We start from the raw sequence: 13929 nt of genomic DNA on the forward strand, positions 1-13929 counted from the left end.
AGCAAGGGAAAATGTGTGTGCATCTTATGGAGCGAATGCAAGGGGGAGGCAGTCGGGAAAAGCCCCCAAGAGCCGCACACAAGCTCTGTGCGCTCTTGCGGGCTTTTCTCCAGGAGGGAGAAGGGACTGACTGGCCGCATCAGTTGCTTCTCCCACCTCCCAGGAAAGCCAGAAGAAGCCGTGCAGCCCTTTTAAAGTGTGCGTGGCTTCTGCTGGTTTTGCAAAAGGTGAGGGAATCCCCCCACCTCCCAGAAAAGCCAGGAAAGCCCTGCGCAGCATCTCCTGGCAAGGAGAGGCTGCACAGGGCTATGGATTCTATAACCCCATGCAGCCTCTCCCGGGAGGGAGAGGCTGCACGGGGCTAAAGGGGAAGGCAAAACAGCGAGCGGGATCCATCCCGCCCCCTGCCTTGGCTTGCTCCATAGCTACGCGTAACCCCTCCGGCAAGGAGAGGCTGCACGGGGCTAAAGGGGAAGCCAAAACAGCGAGCGGGATCCATCCCACCCCCTGCCTTGGCTTGTGCCATAGCCGTGCGCAACCCCTCCGGAAGGGAGAGGTTGTGCGCAGCCTGTATGCTGCTCTTTGGGGCTGGGGGGGGGAATATATTTTTTTTCTTGATTTCCCCCCCTAAAAACTGGGTGCGCCCTATGGTCCGGTGCGCCCTATGGTGCGAAAAATACGGTAGCTTTTCCTTTGAGCAAATTATCTCTGCGCCTCCTTTGTGCTGCTGATGTTAACATCTGATCATTATCAACGTAGGATGCTCACGAGAGGGATTCGCTTAAATGGAAGGAGCATTCAGACCAATGAAGGCTTTTGTTTTGTTTTTACCATTCACATTACGAATCAATTGAAGCAAGAGCTGCTTTAAGCCTCATGTGTAAAGAAGTCATTTGTTTCTATTCTCCAGATCCCCACTCGGTGTTGCCAAGAATCATCACACATTTGGAAGTGCTCATTAGATGTCTACTAATATATGATTATCACATCATCCCTGCCTCATAGTCAAAGAGTAGCTTAATCCACCTCTGCCTGCTCAAACCCTCCCCATGCTGCCATGTGCACAGGAGACACTCTTGGAAAAAGTGCACACCTCAGAGTCAAACTAGATGACTTGTTACATGTGTGAATGCATTAATGTGCATTTCTGTTAAATAACAGTGTTGGGGGAGAAAAGGACTTGGTGCATAAGGAGGGACTGAAGTGTAAGACTGAAATGCATGCTACCAATCACATATGCAGAATTTTATAATTATATGATGGAAGATGAAACGTTGTCAATGTAAAAAATAACACACACACACTCCAAACAGTAGAAAAATTGCTACAAATGAATCCTGCTGCAGTGGTCTGGCTATCCCCAAAAGTGGGGTGGGGAATGCAATTGGTTGTTATGGATTTTTCTTCTTCTAATATTGGAAAAGAAAATGGAGATGAAGTGACCTAATATCTTCATGAATTTAATTTAACACAGGTATGGTTAGAACACTTGGAAGACTCCATTATTCCTGACAGGTGTAAATGTTCCGACTGCATGTGAGATGCAAACCTTCCCAGTGTGTTTGATCTTGCTCCCCACACAGCTGTAGTTCAATTACAAGGCAAAGGTATTCTAATCATTAGAAAATTCATCAACTAAGAAAAATGCCTGAAGTGCAGATTTCAGCCAAAGTTTGGAAGAAGAGAAATATGAGAGATGAACGGCAGAAAGAAGCACAAATCCGAATTGATATTCTCTTCCTCAAGAGGCTCTCTTTCCAAGAATGAAAGAAATCCCCACTAAAAAGATTTAGTTTTGCAAGGAGACATGAACCATTTTGCCAGGGAAGTGCTTTGCATATGCTATAGGTACAGGCAATGCTTCATTCAAGTATTACTGTTATGATCAAGTATCGCTCAAAACAAAGATATAAGAGTGGCTGCACTGCAACAGGAGCTTCAAAGCTGCCTTGCAAATGTAAGGAGAGTTTGCTCTTCTGCTTGCTCAGTTTGCATTTTTAATTTTGTTACAGGAAAGAGAGAATCAAAGCACCCAGTCAGTCCTTTGAAAATGTTCAATTCCCATAAAAGACTCAGCATGTATTTATCATACAAACGTCCTCCTTAATTTTCTTATGCCTCAGTCTACCTTTCAATCTACTTGAAATATTTAACATCTTTCTTACAAGAAGAACTGAATACCGCAGTCAAAATACATTTTATCTTTTTTTACTAGATGAATGGACCTCCAAGTGTCAGATAACCCTCCCAAAATGTGCTAAGGAACAGGTCACCTATATATGAGGTTGCCAACCACTGAGTTTTTCTTTTTAAAAAAGGTCTTCTTCTTCATAAAAGTTGTATACCATACTTCATCTGAAGGGCACCAGTAACACCCCCCAACACATTTAAAATGACATAGAATGTTAATCAGCCATAGAAATGTTTTCGCCTAAAGATATGTAATGTAGGTGCAAGGCAAGCTCCCTGGGGAGAACATTCTACAAAAAGGCACCTGGTGGGGTCTGGTGGGGACTCCACAGTACAGACAGTCCTGTCCTCCATTACTCCAGAAGGCAAGACTAGATCTAATGGGCTTAAGCTGCAAGAGGGCAGATTTGGGCTGAAAATTATGAGAAACGTCTTGATGGCACGCAAAGTTTGACAATTTTGTCAATTATTTAGAATTGGGGCAGTGGGGTATCCCTTGCTGGAGTTTTCAAAACAGAGGCTGAGCAGCCATTTGCTTGAACTTTGGATTTCCTGCATCAAGGGGGCTCAACTAGACAGCCTACAAGAACCCTAATAAGAATATGAGAAGGTCTCTACCGGAAAAGGCCAAAGGCGTCTCTGGTCAAGCATAGTGGCCAACCAGATGCCAACATGAAACTCACAAGCAGAACTCTCTCACTTTTCACCCCCAGAAACTGGCATTGAGATATATACCACCTCTAATGTTGTTGTTGTTTAGTCGTTTAGTCGTGTCCGACTCTTCGTGACCCCCATGGACCAGAGCACGCCAGGCACTCCTGTCTTCCACTGCCTCCCGCAGTTTGGTTAAAGCTGGTAGCTTCGAGAACACTGTCCAACCATCTCGTCCTCTGTTGGCCCCTTTTCTTTGTGCCCTCCATCTTTCCCAACATCAGGGTATTTTCCAGGGAGTCTTCTCATGAGGTGGCCAAAGTATTGGAGCCTCAGCTTCACGATCTGTCCTTCCAGTGAGCACTCAGGGCTGATTTCCTTCAGAATGGATGGGTTTGATCTTCTTGCAGTCCATGGGACTCTTGAGAGTCTCCTCCAGCACCATAATGTAAAAGCATCAATTTTTCAGTGATCACCTCTAATACTGGAGGTAATATAACCTTCATGACCAGCAGCCAGCTGTATGATTCTATGACAGATCAGGAGGCAGAGTCAAGCAGTAGACCTCAACGGGAGCACAGGCAAGAGCTGCGCAATACCCAAGAGAAGCCAGAACAAGGCACATGTTCAGTAACATGAATTTTGAAATGCCAGTCCCAGCTCTACTTTTTCCTGTCCTTTCAATATTAAAATAACACCACTGAATCACTTGAGATTTTGCAGTCAAGAGCAAAGATTCCTTTCAGTAGTGTGGGGTTACTTTCATTCCAGAGGCATTAGCAGAAGAGCTAGGAAGATACAAAGTCACTTCACGATGAAAAGGAAAATGTCCTGTCTGTGCAGACACACGTGGAGGTGGCTTTTCATCAGTGAATTTCTTTTATAACATATACAGGTACTGGCCTTGCCCCCCCCCCCAATTTTCACCTCTACGCTACATCAGATGTATTCTTCTGTATTTGACTTGCATGCTTCCTTATGCCTTTCCCCCAGTGTACACAGAAAGTAACATCTGAACCAGAAGACCCGTTTTCTCTAGATAATAAACCTGCTTTGTCTTAAATATTTAACACAAAGAACAACAGGTAGTGGTGGTGGTGGGAATGAGGAACTTCTGGCTCAGGAGACAAATGCAGCTCTAGAAGTCTCTTTATCTGGTCTTTCTTAGGACCCTCCCTGGGTCACAACTCCTCCCCAGCCACACGGCTTACTGGTCCTGCTTTACACCTTCCTTGGGTGTTTTTGATTGGCTGCAATGAGTCATTTGAACTCTGATAATGCTTTCTGGATGGAGACAGAGGATGTATGCAACTGTGCATAGAAGGAAAAGAAGACTGAGAGGTGATATGTTAGCCAGCCATCTTCAAATAGCTGAAGGTTTGTCACGTGGAAGATGGTGTGAACTTGTTTTACGCTGCTCCAGAGGATAGGACCTGAACCAATGGATTCAAATTACAAGAAAGGAGATTCTGACTTAATGTTAGGAAGAACTTTCTGGCAGAAGCCACAGTCCTGACAATCATGTGCATATTTACTCAGGAGTATGTCCTCCTGTGGAGCAAGTGAGCATTGGACTGTAGCTCTAGCACACCTAGTGTATCAATCCCAACACACATTTCATCTGTTTTACAGACAGCAAAGGTGTTCAGAAAAACACTTCTAATAAAAATAATTCAAATGTTTTGAGCTAGTGAGGCTCTTCCTTGGGGAACTTTACATCATTTCTCATGCCTTAAAGGAGGAAGGATATCTTTTCCTCTCTCTTTTTACGCCAAGGGCCACATTCTCTTCTGGGCTACCTTCCAGGTGTCACATGAGAGTGGTGGTCAGGACAAGAGACAGAAGTGGGTAGATTTTTGTACAGCAGCCCAGGTATAGAATCTTAGAATTCTATTGGAATGGTCTCCCTTGGGAGGTTGTAGACTCTCCTTCATTGTTGGTTGAAGGAGAGGTTGGGTGGCCATGTGTCATGGATGCTTTAGTTGAGGTTCCTGCATTTCAGGGGGTTGGACTAGATGACTCTTCAGTTCCCTTTCAACTCTACAATTCTATGATATTTGGAAGGGACCCTAGGGGCCATCTGATCCAGGCCCTGCAATGCAGGAATCACAGCTAAAGCTTGCTTGACAGATTACCATCCTATCTCTGCTGGCAAACCTCCAAGCAGGAAAGTCCAGCACCTCCCAAGGGAGACCATTCCACTGTTGAACAGCTCTTACGAATGGGAGATTATAACAATGATCACCCTAGAAAACTAGTCCAGCTCAATCTTCATCTCTATTATACTACATTCTTTTTTAAAAATGTGGCCTTAGTTGCATGTAATAGAAAGTTCTATTTGGTAGGTAGTAAAGCTGAAGCAAAAATAAACCAGTTCTTGCTTGTAAAAGACTTAATAGGGACCTGTAGAGCTAGAGCTTTATTGCTAAAGACTGTGACTTTTAAAACACACACATCAGCAGTTTTCATTCTACACATTCCCAAGCTGCTAATGAATCTTTCAGAAACCTATCGGCTAAATGAAATAGTCATTCCTGTGACTGTCAGTCAAGTCTTTTCACCAGAACTATTATAAATACAAGGTTTCATTTTAGATGGTCTTTTGTTCTGCTTTTTCATGGCAATCTATTTGTTCAGTGCTGTTTTGCTTTCCTGAGCTCTTCTTTTTGTAGCCAAAAAACACAACAGATGTAATTAAACTTAATTAAAAGGGTAACAAGGAACATATTTTGTGTACAAATCCCCAAACACTGAATTGCTGTGTATTGTTTTTAAGAAAGCAGTGGCAACATTAATTACCTATCATGCTCAATTTACAGATTAGAAAGAGGCTACTGATTTTCCTTATCCAATTGGCTATTCCCCCCTTTTTTCAGTCACCTGCAAAATTGATATGAAGTCCTTTTACTGAAGGTTCTGAGTCATATAGTTCTGACTCATAAATCTCTGTTGAGCCCACAAGTAACAGCATTTGATTAATAATTGACATGCTCCTCATTTTAATGGCTGCTGTGCTAAAGATTGCTAATTAAATGGTTGCTAATTAAATTATTTTCTCCCTTTGATGAAATAGCATTTAAGATCACAAAATGTCATAGCTCATCCTCACATTAAATAATCAATGCCTGGCAGATGCTTTGAAAACAGTTGGGAAGAAATCTTTTTAAAAAAAAAATCAAGGAGACTGCACGGTGGTTGTTATGATCTACTGGCTAAAATAGAAACAGATAGCATGGCTATTTAATATAATTTCATTGTTTTTAAAGGGCCAAACCATTTATATTTAAACTCCTGATAAACTGAATCTATGAGAAATAAGGAATAGCAAAGTTGCTTTCATTTTACAAATGAGGATTCTGTATTACCAGGCTTTTACAAACAATTAAGCTGTGAATATCTAAGGTATTGTTATAAAGTTTATAAAGCTATTAAAAATGATCTTTTTGTGGGGAAGGTTAAGCATTAAACTGGATTTATTATGGATATTTTAACTTGGGTGTTCTTGGTAATATTTAAATCACAAACAACAACAAGAACAACATGAGAAACCCATTTCCCATTTTAAAACAATCATATCAGAACATAAGAAGTACCTCCTTTTGCCTGCCCTAATTCCTTGCATGGCTCTGGATTTTAGCTCTGACCAATGGTTTAAAACAATTAGTGACGGATCTCTTTAATAACCCCAAACTGAAATCTGCTAGTCTAGCAAACATGAAAATATAAGCCAAATCATTATTGTTGGTTTTATTCCTGCTTTAATCTTGTATAAAGCCAAACCATACCCATTCAAAGTTAACAAGCCAATAAGTGTCAACAGTTGCACACAGCAGATCTCCAGCCATAGATTTCCATGGCTAAATCTGAAAGTCTGCTGATACCATCTAAAGCTGAATGAGTACAGCAGCCACAAATGCACTAGTAGAATAGCTACTTCCTCCAACTATTGATTTGTTGCAGGTAGACACTTCACCAGTTCTTAGTTCTAATAAATTCTTCAGTTTCAGTTTGGAAAGCTCTGCAATAGAGGCTGCTCTAAGGTTCCATGTATAATACATGGCACTGACTTTCCGAGTCATTGGGCAGAATTAGAAAAGAAGAGGTTAACCTAGTTAGCTTTCTAGCAGCACATACACTACAAGGACAAAGAGACAATTGCCCCAGTATAATCAACCACTTTCCTTTCTTAATGGACAATTACAGGTAACTGACAATGAAAAGATGACTTTTACACTTGTAAATTCAGTTGCTTTGATATTTTGAAGCTTTCCCCAGGAAAATAGGCTTTTTCTGGCTAATTGAAGGACCTTACTGAGTCTTCTTTCCCACTCGTGGTCTCTGTGGTTTCATTTGTGAATTGGTACAATGACACACTAATTTAGATAATAAGGCACTATGGACAGCCTTATTATATGGACAAAATGCCTACCCATTCTAAATGACTTCATTTCTTACAATGCTCTGCTAATTATTGCAGTCATTATTACCTTATCTATTTTTCCCCTTCTCACAAATGACCTAGCTTTTAAAACTAATAAAAATGGTATCAGGTAAGTAAATACAAAGAAGAACCAAGGACCCACTACAAAAATGATTGCATCAATTGGACTAAATATGGTTGAGAACTTCAACTCACAGTATGAACACATTTAGACATGATTACTCTGGGTTTCTGCATATAAATTTTACTTGACATAGTTGAAAACTGCTGCTATGCCAAGAGACCAACATGCTCAGTTTACTGAAAAAAGATAAAAATTCCAGTCTATGAGGCAAACCAGGGCCTCCACATACTTCTTCTTAGCCTTGCAGAACAACTCTAGGAATCTTTAAATTTTTTATCAAACCTGATTTTTTTTTAAAAAAATCCCCATCCACCTGCATAGACATCACCAGCTGTACTGAGCTACCCCTTCTTCAGGACGATTTGCAGCAGGTGGTGAAAAATATTTCTCTTCCATTCCTAGAAGCAGGCTTATTCCTGGGCCAGATGTGCATGTTTCCCAAAGGAAGCCAGCGCCAATGAAATAAATGATTATTTCTGCATTCTAAAGAAATAATTGTGCATACCCTCCCACAAATGCACGAGACCATGTAGTTTGCATAAATGATTAAAAGTGTGTTTCTATCTTTCTACAGATAAGCTTGTGCAGGAGGTGATGCAAATGTTTTCATATGTGAGTCCTTCAATTTTGCCTCTAGGCAAAAGAAGGTTTCCTGACAAACTCAAAACATAAAGCATATGCATAAACAAGCATTAAAGTGTTATAGGAGGCAGGTGCAATCTTTGGCACTGAAAGAGAAATTGAAAATCAAGAGAAGTATCTCTGCTGCTCCCAGCTATTAGCCATATAGCCATGGTGGATATGGATGCCAGAAGTATGGAGCTTCTCCATTGATATGCCACAAACCATCCAATCTGAAACTGTGGTGCCATAAAAACGACCTTAACTTGCAGAAACGTTCCTAGATTTTAATTTAAAAATTGGCACAATCTTCTAAATGCATTTCATATCATAATCCAAAATAGGTTTTTTTTTAAGGGAAAGATTTTCCAGCTGGTGACATCTTCTATGCTTTCATATCCTCTTTTGTAACTCGAGTTAAGACAATATCTAGGCTGTTGAGTAGAGTACGTTACTGTGGCAATATGTAAATTGTATAAGGCAGCAACATAAGAATGGAACAATCTGGTTTGCTCAGCAAACAGTGACTTACAGAGAGTAATATTTGGATGGCGCTGTGAATGACCTCTAGGTATTGGAAGTCTATGATGCAGCCTGTCACAGAGACATAGGAAAAATCATCTAACATCCCAGGAGCTGAAGGACGCACCACTCTTCGTATGCAGCCTGGTCCATGTTCTCGCCACCAGGATCGGTGCATTGAGATGTTAAAAGTCATGAGATCAGTTTCCTAACAAACAAAGAGAGAAGAAGGGTGAAATCTTTCTGTTATAATAATAATAATAATAATAATAATAATAATAATAATAATAATAATAATAATTTATTATTTGTACCCCGCCTATCTGGCTGGGTTTCCCCAGCCACTCTGGGCGGTTTCCAACAGAGATAAAAAATACACTAAAATGTCACATATTAAAAACTTCCCTGAACAGGGCTGCCTTCAGATGTCTTCTGAATGTCAGGTAGTTGTCCATCGCCTTGACATCCGATGGGAGGGCATTCCACAGGGCGGGCGCCACCACCAGTTACAGTGGAGCTCATGCTTTTCTGACATATAGGCCCGGTTCTGATGTAAACTGTCCTGATCTCTCACATGAAATTGAGAACGTATGCTAAGTTTGCATGCTCTCTGACACTTTAACACCATAAAGCACACAAAGTCTGTACTGATTGTAACCCCAACCACGGTTAATGCTGAACAAAATTCCAAACCCATTATAATTCCTGGTTTTGAATGCTGACTTGAAACATTAACCATGGCTAGCATTAATTTCAGCTTAGACCTAATACTGTACTATGGTTAATACAGAAAACTAAAGGGAGAGAGCAACAAATATATGTACCCTGTGTCTTAAGAACAGGAAACACTGCATCTGCATAAGCTGTACTCAGGTGTTCACTAAGGTGTGGGGAACCTTTGGCCCTCCAGATATTGCTGAATGACAACTCCCACCATCCTGGGCCATTGGCAATGTTGGCTGGGGCTGATTGGAACTGTAATTCAGCAACCTCTGAAGCAGCACATCTGCTGTGGACTACAGACCTGCAAAATGGCCCTCTAAAGTTCTTCTTTTGAATATTTGGCAAGCACTTTTTTGCTTTTGCTTTTAGAAAGTTGCTGAAGACATTTCCTTCTCCTCAGTTGTGGTCTTTTATCCTTTATTTCTTTGTTACTTGTTCCATGCATGCATGCATGCATGCATGCATGCATCCATCTCTCTCTCTCTCTCTCTCTCTCTCTCTCTCTCTCTCTCTCCCTCCCTCCCTCCCTCCCCCCCTCCCTCTCTCACACACACTTGTATTACTGCTTCCTATTCTCTCCTCTTCCCCTCATGAGCTGACTAACTGGATTATTTTTACATTTTGTAGAGTGCCCATAGTGTCATAGGTGTTAAATAAATTATATAAAATGATGATAATGATCTGCTGGAATAAAGCCCATTGAAGAAAATGAACTCTTCAACAGCGAAGTGTTCAGATCAGATGGCCTCATTAGAATGATAGATTGACTCATTAGATTCTCATCACTTAATAGTGCATTGTAGTGCTATTAACAACGGAATATTTCTCCTCCCTTGCACAGTGTCATTAGTATTGAGAAGCTGGATATAAACTACTCTTAACTATTCCCTTTGGTGGCTGACTATTCCCACAATAATGCAGAAACAGCAATGCAGAGCAACAACCACCATAAGACATCTATATGCTGCCATTGCATTGCTGATGATGTAGGGATCACTCTAGTACAGTACTGAAAATGGGAAAATGGAAACATTTAAAATCCAAAACATTCACATCCATAACAAACAATGGCCCCTGGAGTGCATGTGGACTACACCTCACACATGTGTGCTTAATTTGATATACTCCTACTTCTGGTGGTTCACTCATAGGGTTGGAGGAGAATTTAGTTTGGTCTGCAGTTTTAAATGCAATTCTTGGCTCAGCCCATACCAAAGTGCATAGAAATGTGCAACTGAAAACAATATATATTTAGAAATATGCAGACAGAGATTTAAAAAAAATGTATTTAAGTCAATATTTAAATAAAAATTTCCATTTTGGATTTTTTAAACATCACAGGTTAATGCAAAAATGAGATGGGACAGACTTATGAAGGAACACATGTAAAATTGGCATTGGCCAGAAATAGAGTGATATATCAATCGCGACTCAATAAACCTTTAAAGTTTGTTAAGACTAATCTGAAAATCATAATATCCTACGATAATGTTCAAAGTATCACAGTAATTAGGTCAAGGACTTTTTACTACATTCTTTTTGCTCAATGTGTAATCAAGGGAAAATTACACCAATTAAAAATAAATATTGGTCATTGGAAAGATGGGGTGCCATCGTTATAAATTAGGATTCTTTGTACTTAGTTTGAATATGCATATGGTCAGATTGTTATTCTAATCGTTTGTCAGCATTAAACTTACCTTTAATGAAAAATTAAATTGAAAACCCTCAAGGGGAAAAATCATATTCAGGCTACACTCCTAAACACGCTTATAGCTATTTATTTCAAAATACATATATGTAGGACTGAAATGTCAAAATCACACTTTTAAAAAATTGTTTTAAAAAATGCAACATTCAACATTTGTATCAAGGCTACTGTTCTAAGCAAGATTATGCAACCTTACACATACACATACACATACACAAAAACGGAAAACAAAATTGAACAACATTTTAAAGCATATAATGAAGTCTGATATCCATTAGAAAAACTTCAGTCTGCAACAAGATGAATATCATGTCCATAACACTGATACTACTAACCCCCAATGTCACTTGTCTAACATTAACATTATAAACATTAGTGAATGACAGGCACATATATTATACACAAGCCCTTTAAACAAATTTAAGAAGACTCCTAAGTTAGAAACATCAACACTTTTCTCCTCCACATCTCCATCACATTAGAAGACAGGATAGTGACTGATCATTTTCAGCAATTGCATAGAACCAGCTGAGTATTAATTCAAACAAGATGTGTAGTATTAGGCTGTATCATATTACTGCCATGTCTGGTGAAATATGGGTACATGGACAGTGAATTTGGTGAAAGGGCATGTTGTACCAAAAAAACCCCACAGCCAAGGCTACTAAGAAAGGAGGCCAAAGCTAGATATCTTGGGTTCTCAAAACCCTCATCTTCATAATTCCAGAACTATCTCTGGAAATATCAACTCTACTGGTGTTGAAAGTGCCATCATGAAGGGTAAGTGAAGATAGGGTTGCCAGGGACCCTGAATGTGTGATGTAGCTAAACTTTCCATCAAAGAATGTGAACTCCAGCACTTAGATGGCCACTGCAAGAAACAGAATTTTGGCTTACATCAGGGGTGCTTTTCAATCCAGAGGTCACATTCCCTTCTGATGCAAAAATGGGCAAAGCAACAATGGTGAATCTTACCTTTGCACAGTAGGCTAGTTTCTACACACACTTGCATGATGATGATGATGATTTATTTGTACCCCACCCATCTGGCTGGGTTTCCCCAGCCACCCTGGGTGGATTCCAACAAAGATTAAAAATACATTAACACATCAGTCATTAAAAACTTCCCTAAGCATGCACTCTTATCCCCCATTGGGGCAAGCTAGAAGCATCCTCAGAATTCAGCAACACATTTTGGTCAGGCATGAACACTCAAGGAGGGTGCAAGACAAAGCCAGCTAGTGGCATGGGAGTGGTGTGTAGCGGTAGAGGGATGTGGCCTGGGCAGGGTGCTGAGGACCAGACTGAAAGGCCTGCTGGAAGGCTGCATTTGGCTCCCTAGGCCTGAGGTTCCTTGTCTCTGGGCTACATGGACTCTCGATCTCATCCAGAAGCAGTATTTTTTTATTCTTATGAGCAGATACCATCCGTCTCTGAGCCCACAGTTCTCTTTCCCTCTGTTTATTCTTAATCCCACTGAAGTAAATTGTAGTTTTAAGATTGGGTGGACTGCCCTATGTTTATGAAAACAATGCTTCCTATTTTAGTGGAACAAACTCGTTGGCTACTTGACAGAATACGTATGGCAGAAAGCTAACTCACAGCATTCGGTGACAGCCTCCCCATATGACCCATAGCTCCTCTTACTTTAACACACCATTATCCCACTGGGTAAACTCATTTGCAGATGCCCATAGTATGAGATGAGATGCTGTTAAAAATGCTGGGAAATTATTCAAACACTTTTGCTGCATTTCAAAGAGCTTTTGTATCCTGCCCCTATGCCCAGTCCAACAAAAGGCATCATGTTCCACTTCTTTTTCTTGCTTTCTACATCTTTACTCATTCTGATCTTCCCTGAGACTGTGATAAATTAGCTTGTGTCTTTGTGCCACTTTCCATTTAAGTAATTTAGAGGAAGGATATCTATTCTAAACTATAGCACATAATTGGTAAGAACAGCTAGTGACCAATGAGACAAATAATATTATGAAATATAGTGGAGACCAGTGCTTTTTTTCTAAAAAAATGTTTAGGGGTACTCTCATTTTCCTATTCATATCGAAATACTGCCCCTCAATGAAGTCAAACTTAGATTAAAAAAAATGTTTAGAGGTATGTGTACCCCTGCGTACCCCCAGAATAAAGCACTGGTGGAGATCATACAAGAGGATTGACTGTGAGCATCTTCTAGGTTTTTAAAATACTTTTCTAAGAATTCAAAACACAGATACAGCCAACTGAGTACTTGGAAAGCTTCCTGGAGTTTACATCTGCCCTAGTATAATAGTTTACATTTCTGAAAACAAGCATTTTGAAGGAGGCATTTTGTCTCAATAAATCCTTGTCGCCAAGGGGATGACAGATGACCATTTTATTTAAAACAATGGAAGTAACTTTCTCCTTAGTCAATTACCTGTAATGAGTGATGTTGTCGCCACTATCCAGCGGCTGCCCATGGCACTTGCACATCTCCTTATGCACAGTGATCTCAACCAAGATGTGCATTCTGTTGGAGACTTACACCTAACAATGGCAGTTTTGAGTACTTGTAAAATGTGATTCCTCAGCATCAGAAATACAATCAGCAAGGGAGCATCTGCTTATTTCTGTGCCCCACCCCAAACACAAAAGCATCTCAATGAAGATATTGACCCAGTGTGCATCAGCTGTGAAAACATGAGTGCCATGGATCATTAAGAAAAGGACTGAAAATAAAACTGCAGGTATCATAATGCTGTTATACAAATCTACAGTGTGACTGCATTTGGACTTCTGGGTACAGTTCTGGTCTCCTAACCTCAAAAGGGATATTACAGGGATAGAAAAGGTTCAGAAAAGGCCAATCAAAATGATATGGGGCAACTCTCCTATGAGGAAAGGTTGCAGTTTCTGGGACTTTTTAGTTTACATAAAAGGCAAGTAAAAGTAAACATGAAAGAAATG

General features: G+C 40.3%; 1 protein-coding gene across 3 annotated transcripts in view; it reads right to left on the bottom strand.

Moving 5' to 3' along the window:
• Positions 1-13929, bottom strand: part of NKAIN3 (sodium/potassium transporting ATPase interacting 3) — a 214273-nt gene that overhangs the window by 58310 nt on the left and 142034 nt on the right. For all 3 annotated transcript variants that reach the window (XR_014159606.1, XM_081874835.1, XM_081874836.1), the window contains exon 4: positions 8560-8757. Coding sequence is in view for 2 of the 3 variants with exons in the window: in XM_081874835.1 (XP_081730961.1) it covers positions 8560-8757 (198 nt within the window). In the remaining variant the exon portion in view is untranslated. The remainder of the gene's footprint in view (positions 1-8559; positions 8758-13929) is intronic.

The sequence above is a fragment of the Podarcis erhardii genome (genome assembly GCF_964252035.2).
Source record: "Podarcis erhardii genome assembly, chromosome: 8".
Lineage (NCBI taxonomy): Eukaryota > Metazoa > Chordata > Lepidosauria > Squamata > Lacertidae > Podarcis > Podarcis erhardii.